Source organism: Heterodontus francisci, chromosome 3 (genome assembly GCF_036365525.1).
Source record: "Heterodontus francisci isolate sHetFra1 chromosome 3, sHetFra1.hap1, whole genome shotgun sequence".
NCBI lineage: Eukaryota > Metazoa > Chordata > Chondrichthyes > Heterodontiformes > Heterodontidae > Heterodontus > Heterodontus francisci.
In genome coordinates this window covers 191,427,563-191,450,703 of record NC_090373.1, presented here as the reverse complement: position 1 = coordinate 191,450,703, position 23,141 = coordinate 191,427,563, and the positions used below count along the sequence as shown (strand labels likewise).

General features: G+C 45.4%; 1 protein-coding gene across 2 annotated transcripts in view; it reads right to left on the bottom strand.

Annotated features, from left to right (window-relative positions):
• The window catches only part of coq8aa (coenzyme Q8A, genome duplicate a), a 92,498-nt gene that overhangs the window by 28,017 nt on the left and 41,340 nt on the right, over positions 1 to 23,141 (bottom strand). For both annotated transcript variants that reach the window (XM_068027934.1, XM_068027933.1), the window contains exon 6: positions 11,586 to 11,708. In XM_068027934.1, coding sequence (XP_067884035.1) covers positions 11,586 to 11,708 — 123 coding nt within the window. The remainder of the gene's footprint in view (positions 1 to 11,585; positions 11,709 to 23,141) is intronic.

The window sequence follows — 23,141 nt, the reverse complement described above, 5'->3', positions numbered from 1 at the left end:
GGCACCTCATCATTGCAGTACTCTAGCGCAGTATTGAGGGAATGCTGCACTGTTGGAAGTGTCATCTTGCGGATGAGTTGTTAAATCGGGAGGTGGGGGGGCAGGGCTGGAGCAGTGCTGCTTCATAAATCAAGAGCACGTTGGGCCTCAAAGCACGCCTTCAGTAATAACCATGAGGCAGTTTGCTGTCTCATAATTGGTAGCTCACCTCTTTAAAAACATACAAGGAACAAGAGTTCAAAAGGAGGTCGGACATTATGGAGCTAGCAAGGTTTTGCTATTTTATTAAAAGAGGAACTTGAGAAAGTGAGATTTTTTTTTTAAACTAAGCGGCTCAGCTCTAAACTGTGGCAGGAAACAGGAAGGAGTGTCGGAATCAGGAACCCCACAGCGTGCTGCCTAAAACAGCAGCTTCACTGGAAGCCAATGTGCAACTATTCCCTCTCGCTGGGGAGGTCCTGAGAAACATGCACCCACCAGGTTACCAGCCTCTCCAGCTGGCTCTGGTATTGTAATGGTTAGATTACTGGACCAGAAAACCAGAGATCCCAAACTGAAATCTCACCAGGACAGATGGAGAATTTGAGCTCAGTTTACAACAGAATCTGGATGTAAATAAGGAGCTGGTGTTAATAAACATGAAGCTGTCAGATTGTCATGTTGTTTAGGGAAGGAAACCAGCCATCCTTACCCAGTCTGGAATTATACATGACTCCCGTCTCCACACCAAAATAATCGACATATAAACACCTTTAAAGTGCCCTATCAAGCCACTCATTTCTATCAAATCACCAGAAGTGGTTCAAGAAAGCCCATAACTACATGGTCAGCAACACTCTCCATAAAGCAATATAAAAATTCCCCCAGACTTTTGCTTCCTTGACTTGACAGTGTGTTTTTTTTTAAATAAACTTTTTTCTCGTCAATAAACGTTTTTCTTGTCCCTTCCGGGAGTGAACACGGTTTCTGGCTGTGGTGGGGAGCGGGGAAATGGAAACTTATTGGGGACTGTAACCTCTAGACTTGACTATTCCAATGCACTCCTGGTTGGTCTCCCACATTCTACTCTCTGTAAACTTGAGGTCATCCTAAACTCTGCTGCCTGTGTCTTAATTCGCACCAAGTCCCATATCCCTAACACCCCTGTGCTCACTGACCTACATTGGCTCCCAGTCAAGCAGCATTTTGATTTTAAAATTCTCATCCTGGTTTTCAAATCCCTTCATGTCCTCACCCCTATCTCCGAAATCTCCTCCAGCCCCACAACCCTCCGAGATATCTGCACTCCTCTAATTCTGGCCTCTTGTGCATTCCTGGTTTTAATCACTTCACCATTGGTGGCCGTGCCTTCAGTTGCCTTGTCCCCACACTCTGGATTACCCTCCCTACACCACTCCACCTCTCCATCTCATTTTCCTCCTTTAAGACTCTCTTTAAAATCTACCTCTCTGACCAAACTTTTGGTCATCTGACCTAATATCTCCTTTTGTGGCTTGGTGTCATACTTTGCTAAAACAGCCTGGGACATTTTATGTTACAGACACTATATAAATACACGTTGTTGATTGTACTGTATGGGAGAAGCTCAATAGAGCAGCTACTCTGAGATGATGGGTGTGTCTTTGGGTCGTTGGTCTCACTGAGGGTGCAGATTGGGTACTGTGTCTGCCTGCTGTTGTGAAGTGCTGAGACACTGGACCTTTACAGGGAGAGTGCAGGGAAGTATGTTTTACAGGGTTGGGTGGGGGGGGTGGGAGGCGGTGGAAGGGAAACTCAGAATGTTGGGGTGGTGTACATCCTGCTGAAATTAATGTTCCCCGACCAGATGAGCAAACTGATCGACTGCCGGGTGGAAGAACCAGCAGTAAAAGGCCAGTCAGGATCTGGGAGACAACTGGGACTCAGGATGGAGAGGGTATTGGGAGAGATCAGGGGTTTGGAGGGGGAGTGTGGTTCCGACCAGGAATCAGAAGGGCATCACATCAGAGGCTGGGAATCCTGCAGTGAGTAACTCACCTCCTGACTCCCCAAAGCCTGTCCACCATCTACAAGGCACAAGTCAGGAGTGTGGTGGAATACTCTCCACTTGCCTGGATGGGTGCAGCTCCAACAACACTCAAGAAGCTCGACACCATCCAGGACAAAGCAGCCCACTTGATTGGTACCCCATCCACATACATTCACTCCCTCTACCACCGACGCACAGTGGCAGCAGTGTGTATCATCTACAAGATGCACTGCAGCAACACACCAAGGCTCCTTAGACAGCACCTTCCAAACCCATGACCTCTACCAACTAGAAGGACAAGAGCAGCAGATGCATGGGAACACCACCATTTGCAAATTCCCCTCCAAGTCACACACCATCCTGACTTGGAACTATAATCGCCGTTCCTTCACTGTCGCTGGGTCAAAATCCTGGAACTCCCTTCCTAACAGCACTGTGGGTGTAACTACACCACATGGACTGCAGCGGTTCAAGAAGGCAGCTCACCACCACCTTCTCAAGGGCAATTAGGGATGGGCAATAAATAGTGTTCTAGCCAGTGACGCCCACATCCCATGAACGAATGAAAATAAAAAGGAAGAGAGTGCTAGAAGAGATCAGAGGGAGAGAGGAAGCACCGGGAATTTGGTGAGGTGGGGGAAATCTGAGGGGTTGGCTAATTGCAGCAGGTTTGTTTGAGGTGCCAGGGAAAGGTCTCCTGTTCTTTCTGGCCTACATGTAGTGCTCAAAAAAGCATTTAGCTGCTGGATGGAGTAGCTCCTGCATCCTTTCAGCTGCCAGGTTCTCCGAGCCCTGGGAAACCCGACCAGCCAATGCTAGAGTTAAATGGTTGCCATGTGTCTAACTATTTTATTAGCCTGTCTATATCCTCCTGAAGTTCATTACTATCCTCCTCATTGTTTGCTATATTTCCCAATTTCATATCATCTACAAAATTTTGAAATGATTCGCCATTTACCCAAATGCAGGTCATCAATTTATATCAAAAATAGAAGTGGTCCTAATATGGACCCCTGTGGAACACTGTTGTAAACTTCACTCCAGTCTGAAAAACAACTGCTCGTCACTACTCTCTGCTCTCTTTCCCTTTGCCAATCTTGTATCCACACTGCCCACTGTCTCTATAATCCCCTAGGCTTTAATTTTGCTAATTGCACCTGTTGGGAGTGTCCATGTGTCCCAAACACAGAAAAGGCCAACTTGATTTATTTGATATTTTTTCACCACAGTTTCTTGTTGGCCTCCAATACCAAAGAGAAGAATTGGAGATGCCAAGACTGCCTATTTCCACCATCATCCAATTCCCCTGTCTCAGCTCATCTGCTGCTGAAACCCTCATCCATGCCTTTGCTATGTCTAGACTTGTCTATTTTAATGCACTGTAACCCAGCCTCCAACATTCTACCCTCCATAAATTTAAGGTCATCCAAAACTCTGTTGCCATGTCCTAACTTACACTAAGTCCAGTTCCCCTATCACCCCTGTGCTTGTTGACCTGCAGTGTCTCGCAGTCCAGCAGCACCTTGATTTTTAAATTCTGATCCTTGTTTTCAAATCTATCCTCAGCCTCATCCCTCCCTATCTGTGTAATCTCCTCCAGCCACACAACCCTCCAAGATATCTGCACTCCTCTAATTCTGGCCTCAAACATCCCCGATTTTAATTGTTCCACCATTGGTGGCCGTGCCTTCAGTTGCCAAGACCCAAGCTCTGGAATTCTGTCCCTGAACCTCTTCCCTCCTCTTTCCTCCTTTAAGACACTCCTTAAAACCTACCTCTTTGACCATCTTTGGTCATTTGACCTAATATCACCTTGCATGGCTGTGTCAGTTTGTGTTTAATAACACACCTGTGAATCACTTTGGGATATTTTAATATATTAAAATGTGCTCTATAAATATAAACTGTTGTTAACTCATCGATGAGTTGAACCATGTACCTAAAAAGCAGCCCATCTTCACTGAACAATTTGTCACCTCAGTGACTTAAAGACACATTATCCAGTTTTCACTAGACAAAGCTTCCTGTTGATGTGAATAAGCAGGCAGTAAATTGAACAAATATTAGCTGTGTTCCCCTGTAGGCAGTGACAGGGGTATTTAAAAACAGTATTTAAAACACAAGATCCAATTAACTTTTTATACACTGAGTTAAGCTTTACTGATCTTATCAGAAAAAGCATTAAATTTTAGTATACCCTCACCTGACTGTAAAAGTATCCAAGTTGTGTACTTGGGAGATGCCAGGCAATGCGAGAGGAAACTCTGAGCACTGTGCTTTAAACTTCTCCTCCATTAAAGCTCATTTTATGTTGCGATTACTGAAGTCTGCAGTTTGTTTTACTGTATTCACTATTGGAAAGTTACTGCAACGGCATTACATGTTAGCTTTCTATAGCTTCTCCAAACATTGTACTGCCTGCTAACATTCGGCAGTAACTGTCCTAATCCCAGATGTGCTCCTTCTTACAATAAACTGATAACAATGTGCAATCAGATCTGAAAACCTTTAACGGAACCTGGAATGCAGCTGCAAATACACCTCAATAAGACAAGTTTCTGTTATAAATTGGCAAAAGTGACATTTTAAATTTATTAGCGGATCGCCTGTGGTGTTACTCACCAAAGTCAAAAGGAAACCATAAGCTATAACTTAAGCATGACATGAACAAGATTTTTAAAACCAGACTAGATTGCCCTGTGGCATTCCTTACCATGAATCATAGCAACAGGAGTAGGCCATTCAGCCCCTCAAAGCTGCTCCACCATTCAATTGGATCTGAATTGAACCCCAGCCTCAGTTTCTTTTTAGGGGGGGTGGGGCGGAATTCCAGATTTTCTCTAACCCTTTGTGTGAAGTGCTTCCCGACAGCACCCCTGAATGGCCTAGCTCGAATTTTAGGAATTTGCTCCCTTATTCCTCACCAGAGCAAATAGGGGAGATAGAGAAACTCTTTTAAAACACCCCAATTATAGCACCACTTAATCTTCTATATTCAGGCCAAATCTTCACAATCTGTCCTCAAAATTTAACCCTTGTAGTCCAGTAACATTCTGGTAAATCCCCCTCCAAGGCCAATATATCCTTCCCGAGATGCAGTGCCCAGAGCCAGTAGATGGGGTCTAACCAGTTGTCTTGAGATAAAGACTAAACATTCCATTAGCCTTTTTCCTTATCTTTTGTAGCTGTCCACTAGCTTTCAGTGATTCGCTACTTGCTCTCCTCTAAATCACTCTGTTCATCCACAGTTCCTAGCGTTTAGAAATTCTCATCTATTTTTCTTGGATATGAAGTGGAACACTCTTAGATCCTAGCTAGTGAATCTCGAGCTTGTGTGACCTTCTTCCTTTAGGTTTGCTCTTTCTCTCACTACTTTCTATCACTCGGGTGGCTGTTGTTCCTTATCCTGTTTTGGACAGGAGCCAGTTTAACACCAACAAACTAAGTCGTTGTTGACTTGCTGGCTTGCTGTCCACCCCTCAGGCTCACTGTTATATAAACTGAGGTTTCAATAACTTGCATATTGTTGATATGCAACTGGCTTTGCCATCATCAGCCCTCCCACAAGATGCTCCTGTTACCTCGTTCACATTAAGCTGTTCTTTTCCCCTCAATAACTCCATCACTCAGGAATACATATAGTCCACCCAGGATGCCAATACCCGGGAGGATTCACTGGCATCTTTCTCTCTCTGTCATGGGACACCCGCTTTATTCCAGCTTTTCCACCTGTTCTCTATTCCTGCATTATTCCTCTCATTCTCTTGTTGTTCCAACCATCCAGAGCCTCGATGTGCTTCCGTCTCCCGCTCTAACTCAGCATGGAGTTTCTTGCCTCCACATCAAGGGCCAAGCCAAATGTCACACAGTAGTGGTTATGGTACTGGACTAGTAGCCCAAAGGCTACAAGTTCAAAACTCACCACAGCAAACTGTAAAAATGAATTTTTTTTTTAAATGTGGTCATTTGTGAGCTTGTAACTAGAACAATGACCTTAACATCAACAAACTAACTTGGTTCACTAATTCCCTTCAGGAAAGGAAACCTGATGACTATCTGAGTTGGTTTACTTCTGACTCAAGTCTCACACCATACACGGACGAGGGAATTAAATGTAAAATTTTCATTCCTAGTGTTCAAATCTCTCCGTGGCCTCAACCCTCCCTATCGCTGTAATCTCCACCAGCCCTACAATCCTCAAAGACTTCTCTGCTCCTCCAAATCTGGCCTTGAGTATATTATTCACCACTCCCACACCTCTCTGCATCTTTCTCCTCAAAGTCCACCTCTTTGGTCAAGCTTTTGGTCACCTGCCCCAATGCCTCCTTGTGGAAAGTGGAGTCCAGGCAGATGATCAGCCATGATCATACTGAATGGTGGTGCAGGCTTCGGGGCCGTATGATCTACTTCTGCTCCTATTGCTTACATCATGTTCTCCTTTGGCTCAGTGTTGATTTTTGTCAGAACACACTGTTGGAAAAGATGTTTTCTCACATTAAATGTGGTAGATAAACTCAAGTTGTTGTTGGAGATAGACAGCAAGCCCCGCATTCATGGTCACATCCCAGTAAGAGGAAAATTAGTAGAAAGGAGGGAGGGAGAAAGCAAACAGGGAGCTACAGGCCAGTTAACCCAACATCAGTCGTCGGGAAAGTGCTGGAATCCATTATTAGTTTTTTGAGGATGTAACTAGCAGGGTAGATAATGGGGAACCAGGAGATGCAGTAGACCTGAATTGCCAAAAGGCATTTGATAAGGTCCCACACACAAGGTTAATAGGCAAGATTATGTTCATGTAGTTGGACATAATATATTTGCATGAATAGAAGATTGGTTAACAGACAGGAAGCAAAGAGTGGACATAAATGGAGCATTTTCAAATTGGCAGGCAGTGAATAGTGAGGTGCTGCAAGGATCAGTGCTGGGGCCTCAGCTATTTACAATCTATATTAATGACTTAGATGAAGCGACAGAGAGTAATGTATCTACGTTTGCTGATGATACAAAGGAAGGTGGGAGTGTAAGCCAAGAAGAGGATGCAGAGAGGCTGCAAAGAGATATAGACAGGTTAAGCAAGTGGACAACAAGGTGGCAGTTCTGACCTGAAGCATGAACTTTGCTTCTCTCTCCACAGATGCTGCCAGACCTGCTGAGTATTTCCAGCACTGTTTTGGTTTTATTTCATATTTCCAGCATCTGCAGTATTTTACTTTTATTTTAGGACTAAACGTGGGGAAGTTTGGTCATAAGAATAGAAGAATTTTTTTTTAAAAAGGTGTGAAACTTGCAAATATTAATGTTTAGAGAGACTTGGGTGTGCTTGTACAAGGAACACAAAGTTAACGGGCAGGTACAGCAAGCAATTAGGAAGGCAAATGGCATGTTGGCCTTTATTGCAAGGGGATTGGAGTACAGGAATAAAGAAGTCTTACTAAAATTGTACAGGGTTTTGGTGAGACATACCCGGAATACTGGGTGCAGTTTTAGTCTCCACATTTCAGAAAGGATATACTTGCACTGGAGGCAGTGCAGCGAAGATTTAGTAGATTGGCCCCTGGAATGAGGGGGTTGTCCTATGATGACAGGCTGAGTAAACTGGGTCTATATTCTAAGGATTTTAGAAGAATGAGAGGCAATCTCATTGAACCATACAAGATTCTGAAGGGGCTGGATAGGGTAGATACAGAGGCAGTTTTCCCTGGCTGGGGAATGTAAAACAGGGACACAGTCTCAGGAGAAGGAACCGATCATTAAGGACTGAGATGAGGAGAAATTTCTTCATTCAAAGGGTTGTGAATCTTTGGAATTCTCTACTCCAGAGGGTTGTGGGTGCTCCATCATTGAATACATTTAAGGGACAGATAGATTTTGGTTTTGCAGGGAAACAATGAGTATGGGGAGCGGGCAGGAAAATGGAATTGAAGCCCAAGATCAGCCACGATCGTACTGAATGGTGGAGCAGGCTTAATGGGCCATATGGTTTACTCCTATTCCTAGTTCTTACATTCTTATGTTCTTAATCCAGCTCTCTCTCTGGCAGTGTCCTATACTATGGCCTTAGATTCAATAACACCTAAATATACCAAGGTTTTGAGTCTGACACACCTCACACATCAGAGGTTATACTTGGTTACAAATGTAAAATAATACAGCATGCACTTCCCATGTCACCTACTTCTTAGAACAACCTCCATTTCATATGTTTCCCCACATTCTGTTGCTAATGTCTCTGTTCACAGAATAATGCAGTAATGCAGGAGGCCAATCGGTCTATTGTGCTTGTGTTGTTACTGAACAGTATGAGCTATTTCACCGGAGTTCGGACAGTCTTTAAAAAGAATAAAAATATTAAATATAGCTCGTAATTTTCTGCTTGCCAATCCACCAAGAAACGATTACCTATGAATTGACCAGAAGTGAACTTTGTGAACTTGAACAGGTAAGCCAAGTTACACAGCTTAGCAGCAGAATAATATACCATGTTTTACATGGGATCATGTTCCTGTCATTACAACAGTGACCACACTTCAAAAGCACTTAATTGACTGTAAAGTGCTTTGGCAAATCCCATGGTCTTTATCAATATAAAACAGAACATATCCTCATGCCAGGGGAAGATTGCTAGCTTTAAAAAGACAGGCATCGGCTCCCCCTAAACAGCATCAGTAAAACCCAGTGGAACCTTAAAGAAATGTTGTGAGTGAGAGCTTCTTTTTGTTGGGCAAGGATAGCGAGAGATATGGAGCTAAGGCAGGTGGACAAGTTTAAGTAAAGATCAGCCCTGATCAAGCTGAATGGCAGAACAGGCTCAGGGGAAATGAATGACAGTAAATGGAAAAGTCCTGGGGAAAATTGATGTACAGAGAGATTTGGGTGTTCAGGTCCATTGTTCCCTGAAGGTGGCAACGCAGGTCAATAGAGTGGTCAAGAAGGCATACGGCATGCTTTCCTTCATCGGACGGGGTATTGAGTACAAGAGTTGGCAGGTCATGTTACAGTTGTTTAGGACTTTGGTTCGGCCACATTTGGAATACTGCGTGCAGTTCTGGTCGCCACATTACCAAAAGGATGTGGATGCTTTGGAGAGGGTGCAGAGGAGGTTCACCAGGATGTTGCCTGGTATGGAGGGCGCCAGCTATGAAGAGAGGTTGAGTAGATTAGGATTATTTTCATTAGAAAGACGGAGGTTGAGGGGGGACCTGATTGAGGTGTACAAAATCATGAGAGGTATAGACAGGGTGGATAGCAAGAAGCTTTTTCCCCCCAGAGTGGGGGATTCAATTACAAGGGGACACGAGTTCAAAGTGAAAGGGGAAAAGTTTAGGGGGGATATGCGTGGAAAGTTCTTTATGCAGATTGTGGTGGGTGCATGTAAATCATTGCCAGCGGAGGTGGTCGACGCGGGCACGATAGCGTCTTTTAAGATGTATCTAGACAGATACATGAATGGGCAGGAAGTAAAGAGATACAGACCCTTAGAAAATAGGCGACAGGTTTAGAGGGAGGATTTGGAGCGGCGTAGTCTTGGAGGGCCGAAGGGCCTGTTCCTGTGCTGTAATTTTCGTTGTTCTTTGTGCTCCTGTTCCTAATGTTCCCTAGACTTGTTAGGCAAATTACCCCCAAATCTGATCACTAACGTCAACTTATTTCAAATTAAATTTATTGTATTCTAGGGCCTTGACAACATAGTCTTAATCTCTGACCTAGACTCCTTGCAAGTATGGCTCCTCTCTGGAAGAGTAGTATTAGCTCCAGTATAAACACTTGAGGTATGAAAATAGCCAGCAGTACAATTAAAGATTTCAAATTGTTTACATCTCAGAACTGCACAAGACCAAAGAACAAAATACTTGCATTTCTATAGCGTCTTTCTCGACCTCAGGATGTAACAAAGAGCTTTACAACCAATGACGTACTTTCAAAGTGGAGTCACTGATGTAATGTAGGGAAATATTGCAGCCAATTTGCACACAGCAAGATCCCACAAACAGCAATGTGATGATAACCAGATAATCTGTTTTTAGGTGTTTCTGGATGAATAAGTATCGGTTCAGGACATCAGAAAGTTCTCACCAGCTCTTTCAATAGTGCCATGGGATCTATTACGTCACCTAAGAGGGCAGATGGGGCATTGGTTTAATGTATCATCTGAAAGACAGGGCAGCACTCCCTCGGTACTGCACTCCTAGATAATGTGCTCAGGTCTCTGCAACGGAACTTGAACCCAGAACATACTGACTCAGAGGTGAGAGTGCTACCTACCGGAGAAGTGGAAGGTCTGTGACTGGTGGTGAGGAGGAATTTGAAGAGATGACATGGAGTATCACACAAGAAATATATTGCAGAACATGAACACGGCTTTTGTTCCTAGTAAGTACCTATGCCAAGTCTACAACACAGAAACAGGCCATTCAGTCCAACTTGTCTGATCCAGTGTTTATGGCCCACATGAGCCTCCTTCCATTTCGCTGTCAATTGTTTAATTATGTACAGGTGGAGGTGTTAATTGGGGTTTTACTTGAGCAATTATAAGGAGACTCTTACTGAGACTGGTGAAGGGTTTCGAGTGAGGAGCTACATCTTTATAATCCTGTTACTCTGTACAATAAATATGAAACTGAGTAAAGATAGGCTCCAGCATTATCCTTCCATAACAAGCTCTCTGGAGTTTAACATTCACTTCATTTAATCCCATCAGCATATCCTTCTATTCCTTTCTCCCTCGTGTTTATCCAGCTTCCCCTTAAATGCATCCATTTAATCATTCAACTACGCCTCGTGATATCGAATTCCATACTATATCCACACTCTGGGTACAGGAGTTTCTCCTGAACTTCCGATTGGATTTATCAGTGACTATCTTGTATTTATGACCTTATATTTGTACTTCTTTCAATTTAGTATCCTGTATTCACTGCTCATGATGCTGTCGTCTCTACATTGAAGAGGCCAAACTCAAATTGGGTGATCACTTCGCTGAACATCTCCAATCAGTCCGTGAGTGTGTCCCTGCTCTCGTCAGTTTAATTCTGCGTCCCACTCTGGCCTCAGCCTCCTACACTGTTCTAATGAAACTTGATGCAAGCTCAAGGAACAACACATCTTTCGATTAGGCACCTTCCAGCCTTCCTGGCTCAATTTGAGTAATGATTCTGCTATTTACCTCCTCTAGACCCATCTTTTGTTTTTTTTACTCGACTCATTACCATCCCCATTTATCCTGCACCATCATCCCTTTTAATCTCTCCTGCCTTCAACCTATCACAGACCTTCCCTTTCATTCTTCCCCCCCGCCCCCCCCCCCCTGTTCTTTGCCTCTGTACTTGCTTAAAATCTGTGACATCTCTAACTTTTTTCAGTTCTGATGAAAGGTCATCGACCTGAAACATCAGCTCAGTTTCTCTCTCCACAGATCCTGCCTGACCTGTTGAGGATTTCTAGCATTCTCTGCTTTTATTTTGGATTTATATTCCCTAGTTTTAACTTGGACTGTTTTACTGTGTTGAAGGCACTACCAGACATGCTGTTTAAACTAACAGCATTGGGAGAGACAGGGAATCCAGCCAGTGTTCCTTACCTTGAATGCTGAGCATCTGACCCAGTTTGAGAGCAGCACCACGGACCTTGCACAGAGTGTTCACAATCCTCTCAGCATTAGCTTCAGATAAGAAGGGACTGCCATCCAATATCGCTTTCCCACCTGTTGGGAACAGAATGTATACACCATCAAAACAAGATAACAAGTCCAAGGGCACATGGCGAAATGCTCACAAACAGCCAGCCCCAAGCTCTAACCTTTTACATCAACATACCCTAGGGGAAAGGGAACATAGTGTAGGACACCACCAAGGTTAGAGAGAAAACACCTAGTGAATCAGGAAGTAGCAGTCAACTGACACCAAGCTTCAGTGTGACAAAGCTGTAGATTGCAAGAGGGGAAGAGTTGAGTGGGTGCACAGCTTAGGTGCCAGAGCCATGTAGAGGAGGCTCAGCCAAGTGAGGGATAAGGATCCAGATTCACAACTCAAGGGGAACGGCACCAGGAACCTATAATGGCAAAGGCCTCCTACCTCAAATGACCACACTTCGGGAGGTTTAATTATCCACAGGGGGTTCTCCTGTAAAACTACATAGCAGCAGTCCAGCTCCCAAAGGAAACAAGGTTACTGGGTAGAACTTCCCATCTTTCATTCATAAAGTAAATCATGGAAGCAGATCCCACTATGGGGAGCATACTGCCTGAAGGCTTCAGGCTTGAATTATTCCCATTCAAATGGGATGACAATCTCTCTCTCATTGTCCCTTTCTCAGCCTCCCATCCACCCTCTCTCCTCCACTGTTACGTTCCGCACACCCCCCACCCCCCCAACTTTAACAACTTGCTTCTATATAGCATTGGCGTCAGTGGTGACTCAGTTGATTGCACTCTTGCCGCTGAGTCACAAGTTTCTAGGTTCAAGTCTCACTCCAGGCCTTGAGCACAAAAATCTAGGCTAGCACTCCCAGTGTAGTACTGAGAGAGTGCTACACAGTTGGAGGTGCCATCTTTTGGATGGGACGTTAAACCAAGGCCCCAGCTGCCCTCTCAGGTGGACGTATAAGATCCTGTGGCACTATTTTGTAGAAGAGCAGGGTAGCTCTCCCCAGTGTCCTGGCCAATATTTGTCCCTCAATCAACTCACAGAAACAGATTAAAGTGTCATTTACAGTGCAGGAGGCCATTCGACCCATCAAGTCCATGGAGCTCCACGGAGCAATCCAGTCTGCCCCATCCCCCCACTCAATCCCCGTAGCCCTGCAAGACTATTTCCTTCAAGTGGCCATCCAACTTCCTCTTGAAGTCATTGATTGTCTCCGCTTCCACCTCCCTTGTGGGCAGCAAGTTCCAGGTCATTACCACCCACTGCATAGAAAAGTGTTTCCTCATATTCCCCCTGCATCTTTTGCACAAAACTTTCAATCTGTGTCCCCTAGTCCTTGTACCATTAGTCAATGGGGAACAGTGTACACTTCTATAAATTTCCTCTCAAGCTCCTTTGCTCTAAGATTAACTGGTCATTATGACACTGCAATTTGTAGGAACTTGCTGTGTGCAAACCTACATTGCAACAGTGACTATACATCAGAGTATTTTATTGGCTGTGAAGTGCATTGGGATGTCCAGTGGCCATATGTAAGTCTTTGTTTCTTTTATATAGAGTTGTGAATGAAGTAAAATACCCCAAGGTGTTTCACTCTCCTCCCTTTCTGGCCTATCTGTTTCTCTCTCCCACCTCTTTCTCTTAGGGATAGGAACAGACGCAATTCCAAAGACATATCTTTCCAGAGAGAGGGCGGGTAGGAGAGGGACAAAAAGAAAAGACTTGCATTTATATAGCACTTTTCACAATCACCGACGTCTCAAAGCGTTTTACAGCCAATGAAGTACTTTTGAAGTGTAGTCACTGTTGTACATTCATCAGATCAGGGTTTGAGCTGCTGGTTATGCTAGTGTGGGTGTGCGAGTTCCCAGCAGCTTTTTGTTTCAAAACTGTCCCCGATGTTACAATCGTGGGCAATTAACAATTTCACTGACAACCAGTTTGTTTAAATGTGCTGCACTCACACCGGGAGCCATGGCCCAATATCCCCATCGAGTGAGCTCATACAGCAAATGGCATGTCACATTTCTGGGCATTTTTACACATACTAAAATCTCAGGTTCATCTTCACCTGTCACTGCTGTTAGCAGGACTTTATCTCCGACAATCCAGGGTGTACATTAATAGCTGGGTATGCAATAGTGAGACGGTTTGTAAAAGGGAATTTGTTCTCTACAGCAAGTACTGAACATAGTGGACTGAACAGAGCAAAGAGTCAAAATGGCAGTGGATGAGAGAGTAGTGGAACAGGGAAGTGAGGACACTGCCCTATTTTAACTCCCAGCACAGCCCATTCTCAACAAGCGTGGGCTGGTGGGAGCAGAGGCATTAGAAGAGGGATTTTTTTTTTTAATTCATTCACAGGATGTGGGTGTTGCTTGCTATGCCAGCATTTATTGCCCATCCCTAATTGCCCTTGAGAAGGTGATGGTGAGCTGCCTTCTTGAACCGCTGCAGTCCATGTGGGGTAGGTACACCCACAGTGCTGTTAGGAAGGGAGTTGCAGGACTTTGACCCAGCGACAGTGAAGGAACGGCGACATAGTTCCAAGTCAGGATGGTGTGTGTGACTTGGAGGGGAACTTGCAGGTGGTGATGTTCCCATGTATTTGCTGCTCTTGTCCTTCTAGTTGGTAGAGGTCATGGGTTTGGAAGGTGCTGTCTAAGGAGCCTTGGTGCGTTGCTGCAGTGCATCTTGTAGATGGTACGCACTGTTGCCACTGTGCGTCGGCAGTGGAGGGAGTGAATGTTGAAGGTGGTGGATGGGGTGCCAATCAAGCGGGCTGCTTTGTCCTGGATGGTGTCGAGCTTCCCGAGTGTTGTTGGAGCTGCACCCATCCAGGCAAGTGGAGAGTATTCCATCACACTCCTGACCTGTGCCTTGTAGATGGTGGACAGGCTTTGGGGAGTCAGGAGATGAGTTACTCGCTGCAGGATTCACAGCCTCTGACCTGCTCTTGTAGCCACAAGTATTTATACGGCTACTGCAGTTCAGTTTCTGGTCAATGGTAGACCCTAGGATGTTGATAGTGGGGGATTCAGCGATAGTAATGCCATTGAATGTCAAGGGGAGATGGTTAGATTCTCTCTTGTTGGAGATGGTCACTGCCTGGCACTTGTGTGGCGCAAATGTGACTTGCCACTTATCAGCCCAAGCCTGGATATTGTCCAGGCCTTGCTGCATTACTACACGGACAGCTTCAGTATCTGAGGAGTCGTGAATGGTGCTGAACATTGCACAATCAGCAGCGAACTTCTGACCTTATGATTGAAGGAAGGTCATTGATGAAGCAGCTGAAGATGGTTGGGCTAGGACACTACCCTGAGGAACTCCTGCAGTGATGTCCTGGAGCTCAGATGATTGACCTCCAACAACCACAACCATCTTCCTTTGTGCTAGGTTTGACTCCAGCCAGCGGAGGGTTTTCCCCGATTCCCAATGACCTCAGTTTTGCTAGGGCTCCTTGATGCCATACTCGGTCAAATGCTGCCTTGATGTCAAGGGCAGTCACTCTCACCTCACTTCTTGAGTTCAGCTCTTTTATCCATGTTTGAACCAAGGCTGTAATGAGGTCAGGAGCTGAGTGGCCCTGGCGGAACCCAAACTGAACATCATCGAGCAGGTTATTGCTGAGCAAGTGCCGCTTGATGGCACTGTTTTTGACATCTTCCATCACTTTACTGATGATAGAGAGTAGGCTGATGGGGCAGTAATTGGCCGGGTTGGACCTGTCCAGTTTTTTGTGTACAGGACATACCTGGGCAATTTTCCACATTGCAGGGCAGATGCCAGTGTTGTAGCTATATTGGAACAGCTTGGCTAGGGGCACGGCAAGTTCTGGAGCACAGGTCTTCAGTACTATTGCCGGAATATTGTCAGGGCCCACAGCCTTTGCAGTATCCAGTGCCTTCAGTCGTTTCTTGATATCACGCGGAGTTAATCGAATTGGCTGCAGTTTGGCATCTGTGATGCTGGGGACGTCAGGAGGTGGCCGAGACGGATCATCAACTCGACACTTCTGGCTGAAGATTGTTGCAAATGCTTCAGCCTTATCTTTCGCACTGATGTGCTGGGCTCCCCCATCATTGAGGATGGGGATATTTGTGCAGCCACCTCCTCCAGTTAGTTGTTTAATTTTCCACCACCATTCACGGCTGGATGTGGCAGGACTGCAGAGCTTAGATCTGATCCGTTGGTTATGGGATCATTTAGCTCTGTCTATCGCATGCTGCTTACGTAGTTTGGCACGCAAGTAGTCCTGTGTTGTAGCTTCACCAGGTTGACACGCCGTGTTGTGGTATGCCTGGTGCTGCTCCTGGCATGCACTCCTGCACTCTTCATTGAACCAGGGTTGGTCTCCTGGCTTGATGGTAATGGTAGAGTGGGGGATATGCTGGGCCATGAGGTTACAGATTGTGGTTGAATACAATTCTGCTGCTGCTGATGGTCCACAGCGCCTCATGGATGCCCAGTTTTGCATTGCTAGATCTGTTCGAAATCTATCCCATTTAGCACGGTGATAGTGCCACACAACACGATGGACAGTATCCTCAATGTGAAGGTGGGACTTCGTCTCCACAAGGACTGTGCGGTGGTCACTCCTACCAATACTGTCATGGACAGATGGATCTGCGGCAGGCAGATTGGTGAGGACGAGGTCAAGTATGTTTTTCCCTCGTGTTGGTTCCCCCACCACCTGCCGCAGACCCAGTCTAGCAGCTGTGTCCTTTAGGACTCGGCCAGCTCGGTCAGTAGTGGTGCTACCGAGCCACTCTTGGTGATGGACATTGAAGTCCCCCACCCAGAGTACATTTTGTGCCCTTGCCACCCTCAGTGCTTCCTCCAAGTGGTGTTGAACATGGAGGAGTACTGACTCATCAGCTGAGGGATTGTGGTAGGTGGTAATCAGCAGGAGGTTTCCTTGTCCATGTTTGACCTGATGCCATGAGACTTCATGGGGTTCGGAGTAGATGTTGACAACTCCCAGGGCAACTCCCTCCCGACTTTTTACCACTGTGCCACCACCTCTGCTGGGTCTGTCCTGCCGGTGGGACAGGACATACCCGGGGATGGTGATGGCAGTGTCTGGGACATTGTCAGCTATGATTCCGTGAGTATGACTATCTCAGGCTGTTGCTTGACTAGTCTGTGGGACAGCTCTCCCAAGTTTGACACAAGCCCCCGAATGTTAGTAAGGAGGAATTTGCAGGGTTTACAGGGCTGGGTATGCCATTGTCGTTTCCGGTGCCTAGGTTGATGCCGGGTGGTCCATCCGGTTTCATTCCTTTTTACTGTCTTCGTAGCAATTAGATACAACTGAGTGGCTTGCTAGGCCATTTCAGAGGGCAAGTAAGAGTCAACCACATTGATGTGGGTCTGGAGTCACATGTAGGCCAGACCAGGTAAGGACAGCAGATTTCCTTCTCTAAAGGACATTAGTGAACCAGATGGGTTTTTACAACAATCGACAATGGTTTCATGGTCACCATTAGACTAGCTTTTAATTCCAGATTTATTAAGTGAATTTAAATTCTACCTTTTGCTGTGGTGGGATTCGAACCCATGTCCCCAGAGTAAAACCTGGGTTTATTAGATATTAGACATTAAACAGATTGTCACTTGTAGCTCCAGTCTCCCTGCTGGTCAGCCAAAAAAATACTTAAAACAGGGAGCTCTTGACCAACTGGAGGTAACACTGGCCTTAGATTCCTTTCCATCAGGCAAGCTTTCACACAGACACATGATCGAGGCTCCTTTGAAGCTGTACAGAACAGAAAGCAAAAAAGGCAACTGCATCTCTCAATTGCATTGGATCAACAGCCACCCACAGTCAGGGGCACCACGGATGGACTGACAACCTTAAACAATGGTCAGCATGCTCTGTGATTGACCGTGTCAGCTCCTGTCAATGAAGCCAGGTTATAGCCAGGCAGCCCTCAGTAACATGGGCCCCAAACCCACCGTTCGCTCGAGCCTCCCCCTCCCCACAATCAGCCTGAGCTCTGAACTAACACCTTCTATTCTGTGCGGCCGGTGGGTGTAAATCCTTGACATGTTATTTTGGGCAATACTGAATCTCAAGTCAAAATATTACCCAGACACAAGACCACCTTCAGAACACACACCAGCTAAAACTTACAGCAGTTACATCATTCAATCAAAAACAGGACTACATTTCCTGAAGATAAATGAAAGCCAAACTTCAATTCAGCCACCTGTAAAAGAAAATTAAAGCCACTGACAGTGTACAGGGTGATGCCAGTGACAATAAACTACAGACAGAGACTTGGGATCCTGGTATTATTTCCAGTGGAGCTGGGAAGTCCAAGGGGGAGATTTAAAGAGTTTTTTTTTAACTGTGAAGGGTTTTGATGGAGTGAACAGGGAATGACCGTCTTCCCTAATCGGGGAAGGAGCAGTCGGTCATCAATTCAAAACCATTACAATGAGAGATTTCTTTACACTGAAGGTTGGAGAAGCTCCCAAATGCTTTGTCACAGGCAGCGGTTCAGGGCGACATCATCACCTCTTATAAGAGATGAATAATTGAAGCAGAGCTTGAAGATACAGGACAAGGGAATTAGTTTTTGGATAACTCTAGGAAACAGCAAGCACAAGCACAATGGGCTGAACGGCCTCCCTCTGTTGTAAATTACAGTGCTTCTACATTAAAAAAAAAACAGGTGTTGAGAAATCTAGTCGCCGTTGTCACTCACAGCCACAGTTTAATACATCCCAACATAGTGTGAGAAGTCAAACAACAACTGCAACTAAAATTCCCAAAAAGATCAGATAAAACTATGGAAATCCAATGCGTTTACTTAGACAGTCCCCTCCCCCTCCCCCACCCCCATCAAGATTAAAATTTGGGAACAAAAAATTAGATTTAAATATGGACAGAACACACAGAGTTGTGCAATCTGAAGAGATCACAAAATGGAGGGAAATGAAATGGTAAATTGTCCTACACACCGTCCCCTAAACAAAACACATATTCTTTTGCACACACTGCCTAAAGTACTTCAGCGACCGTGAGTGCTTTGGGACATCCCAAGGTCATGAATGGCACTGTTGAAATGCAAGTTTGTTCCCAAATTATTTACTCCCTTCAAAGCCATTTTAAAATATTTGCCCTCTCACGGTTTCTTAAAAAAGTCACCGGGAGCTTTAAATAGCAAGAGCTGGAATGACAGCCTGCCCTAACAAACAAAACAACTGCAACCTACATTCCGGCAGCCGACACAAGTCAGAACAGCTTTATCCAGCAGGCGTGTTTCCTGTCGATCTCCTGGCAGTCGGCTGAGCAGATTACAGCAAAGTGACCTTGGAGATAGACCAAACACTTTCCTTTCCAAGCTGCAACACTTGCAGCCGGCAACAGCTCTCCCACCCCTGCCCAGTATTCCCTTTGCTGCTGCTTTTGCCATCCTACATGCACTCTGCTGGTCATGTTCTGCTTATGTTCAGCAAGTTATTTAAATGAATAGATAAAAGACATCAAAAAACACACTCAAGAGGTGTCAGGCATGTTGTGATTTCCCAACTGTTGGGACCTGCAAGCTAGGAAACAAGTGCCTGCACACATCGCTCATAGAATGAGAGAATGATACAGCGTGGGAGACCATTCACCTCATCATGCCTCCGCCAGTGCTCTTTAACTCGAGTAACCATTTTATCCTTCCTTCAGATTTCTCCTCTTCTCCTGAACCCAGTTTGGGCCTTGCTGCCAGTCATGGGATCAACACACCCAAAGTATAGCTGCATATTGCAGCAGGTCTGCCTGAATAGTGAGCCAAGACGGCCAATTCCCAATCTCTCTCTGATCAAGGGAGCATGGAAAGAAAGGAAATTAATAACTTGTATTTCTGTAGCGCCTTTACCGGCTTCAAAACCTTCCAATGAAGTACTTTTGAAGTGTAGTCACTGTTGTAATGTAGGAAATGCAGCAGCCAATTTGCGCACAGCGAGCTCCCACAAACAGCAATGTGATAATGACCAGATAAATTATTTTTGAGATGTTGGATAACAGCCTGGATTTTATGCTCAGCTCTCCAGATTGGGACTTGAAGCCACAACATTGTGGACTCAGCAGTTAAGAGTGTGACCAACTAAGCCACAACTGACAATTAAGTAAGCCAACATTGGCACCTGTTGAGACCAGGCTGGAGACTGAATCTAGGACTTTCCTGGTCTCTACTGAGCAGACTTTCATCTTGCTGTGAATTGGCACGGTCTTCATTCCCATTGTAATTGATTGATTGTCCAGCAAGTTACCCACAGAGAGACAAGACTGAGTGTAGTCTCCAAGTAAAGCAGGATTATTGAGTGTGCAGATCAAATTAAATTCCTATTGCAAAGTTGGACACACTGCCCTTTATAGAATCATAAAAGCTCATAGCACAGAAGACAACCATTCGGGCCATTTTCGGTTGGCACAGGCACAAAGATCAACCCTATTAATCCCACTCGCCCCTTGTTCTTTCCCCAACCATAGCCCAGTAATTATTTTTCCCTTTAGGATTTATCCAATTGCTTTTTGAAGATGACTTTTGAACCTGTATTCCAGATCAATATAACTCCGTTTTAAAAAACATCTTTTTGTCTCTGCTCCTTTTGCCAATTACCTTAAATCTGTGCCCTCTGGTTACCAACCCTCCTGTTGGTGGAAACAGTTTCTGCTTATTTACTTTTTAAACATAATACTTTGATTTTGTGTTATTTTTATTTTAATAGCCAAAGTTAAGAAGTAGAACTGATTGGAGCACCTCTGCAGTGCAGGCTAAGGAGTGGGGGAGTGAAGTCATAGGTGATATAGCTCCACTAATGGAGACAGGGTGTAATTACAGCGTGACGAGTTTACATGGGCAGGTTCCATTGGAAATCTGGACATTGGAATTTAAAAAGGGAGGCAGAGGATACACAGGTTTATAAAAATAGAAGGGTTTATCAATAAAGTGTGAAGGGAAAAGTGTTAAAGGAAAAAAATTAGACCAGATAATAGGAAGGCACCGTTTATATGCCTCTACAACAGGCCGTGGCGAAGGGGCCAGCCTGCACTAGTACCGGGCAGGGTCCGCCCTCGCCAGCCTGCACCACAGTGCCGGGCAGGGTCCGCCCTCGCCAGCCTGCACCACAGTGCCAGGCAGGGTCCGCCCTCGCCAGCCTGCACCACAGTGCCAGGCAGGGTCCGCCCTCGCCAGCCTGCACCACAGTGCCGGGCAGGGTCCGCCCTCGCCAGCCTGCACCACAGTGCCGGGCAGGGTCCGCCCTCTCCTCACTTGCCTGCTTTTCCGAGATCACTGTCAAAGTTCCCAATGAAGAAGAACAGCCACCCTGTGAAAGCGCCAGATAGAATTTTGCCCTGGAAAGGAGTTACAAAGTTCAACAGAGCAGGGAGAACTTGAGAAATATTTAAAAAACTAGAAGAACAACTGCCAAAAAGCTGAGGGACAATAACAACTGAAAGTACAGCTCACAGAACTACAATCAACACTACATCAGCCAACCTTCGGAAAGAGCGGGCTGTGCCAATTCAGAGAAGGTTACTGAAGGTCAAACACATGTATCTCCATTAACACTGGATTGTCAATCTCTCAGTGCCAGGTTTTCAAAATATTTAGATACAGACACCAATCTCCGAAAGCAGCTTAGAATATTTATTCTGTACTGGTTCAACATTCTGACGGGGAAGGGACAGGGTCTATATCACAGGCACCACCAAGGTTGTAAAATGTAGATTAAAGGAGTTGATGGGGTAGATAGGGAGAAACTAATTTCCTCTGGTGGAGAAGCCCAGAACTAAGAGGCATAACCTTAAAATTAGTGAGACACCATTCAGGGATGATGTGAGGAAGCAATTCTTCAGACAAGTAGTGGAAATCTGGAACTCTCTCCTCCAAAAAAGCTGTTGAGGTTTAGGACCATTGAAAAGGGTATGAATGGTTACAGTGCCATTGCATGTGGAGGCAGCGAAGATAAAGATCAACCAGGAATGTATGGCTCGGGGGACTGAATGGCCTACTCCTGTTCCTAATGTAGGAAAAGGGGGGCGGAGTTGGGAAGAGTGATTTGTGAACACAAGAGTGTGAGGGGAAGGAGGGAGACCATGAGAAACCAGCCGAGACAGAAACCAGATTAAATCTGCAGGGAGACAGTGAAAAAGGTTCTTGGCGGAGAGGTTTGAATTGTTCTGGAAGCCCGGGTTTCAGAGCTGGAGTGGCAGCTGGGGACACTGTGGAGCATCCACAAGGCGGAGAGCATCGTGGATAGCACATATAGAGAGGTGATCACATTGCAGGCTCAGACTCCACAGGCAGGAAGGGAATGGGTGACCACCAGGCAGAGCAAGATGACTAGGCAGGCAGTGCAGGAATCTCCTGTGGCTATTCCCTTGCAAAACAGATATACTGCTTTGGATACTGTTTAGGGGAATGGCCTCTCAGGGGAAAGCAGCAACAGCCCAATCTGTTGCACCACGGTTGGTTCTGCTGCACAAGGGAGGAGTTAGAAGTGTGGGAATGCAGTAGTTATAGGGGATTCAATTGTAAGGGGAATAGATAGGCATTTCTGTGGCTGCAAAAGAGACTCCAGGATGGTATGTTGCCTCCCTGGTGCTAGGGTCAAGGATGTCTCAGAGGGGTTACAGGACATTCTGAACAGCCAGTGATCGTGGTACACATTAGGTAAAAAAAAAAATGCAGTCCTAAAAGCAGAATATAGGGAGCTAGGAAGTAAGTTGAAAAGTAGGACCTCAAAGATAGTGATCTCAGGATTACTACCAGTGCCATGTGCTAGTCAGTAGAAATAGCAGGATATATCAGATGAATATGTGGCTGAAGAGAAGGTGTGAAGGGGAGGGTTTTAGATTCCTGGGACATTGGGACCGGTTCTGGGGGAGGTGGGACCAGTACAAACTGGACGGGTTACACCTGGGCAGGACAGGGACTGATGTCCTGGGGGAAGTATTTGCTAGAGTGGTTGGGGAGGGTTTAAACTAAAATGGCAGGGGGTTGGGAACCTTTGCAAGGAGTCAGAGGAGGGGGGGATCAAAGACAAGAACAAAAGACAGTAAGGGGGAATAAGAAAAGTGATAGGCAGAGAAATCAAGGGCCAGAATCAAACAGGGCCACAGTGAAAAATGGTGGGAAGAGGACAAGTAATGTTAAAAAGACAAGTCTTAAAGCTTTGTGCCTTAACGCGCTGAGCAATCACAATAAAGTGAATGAATTAATCGCGCAAATAGATGTAAACGGGTATGATATAGTTGGGATTACGGAGACATGGCTGCAAGGTGATCAGGGATGGGAAATGAACATCCAGGGATATTCAGTATTTAGGAAGGACAGACAAAAATTAAAAGGCAGTGGAGTTGCATTGCTGGTTAAAGAGGAAATTAATGCAATAGTGAGGAAAGATATTAGCTCTGACGATGTGGAATCTGTATGGGTAGAGCTGAGAAACACTAAGGGGCAAAAAACATTAGTGGGGGTTGT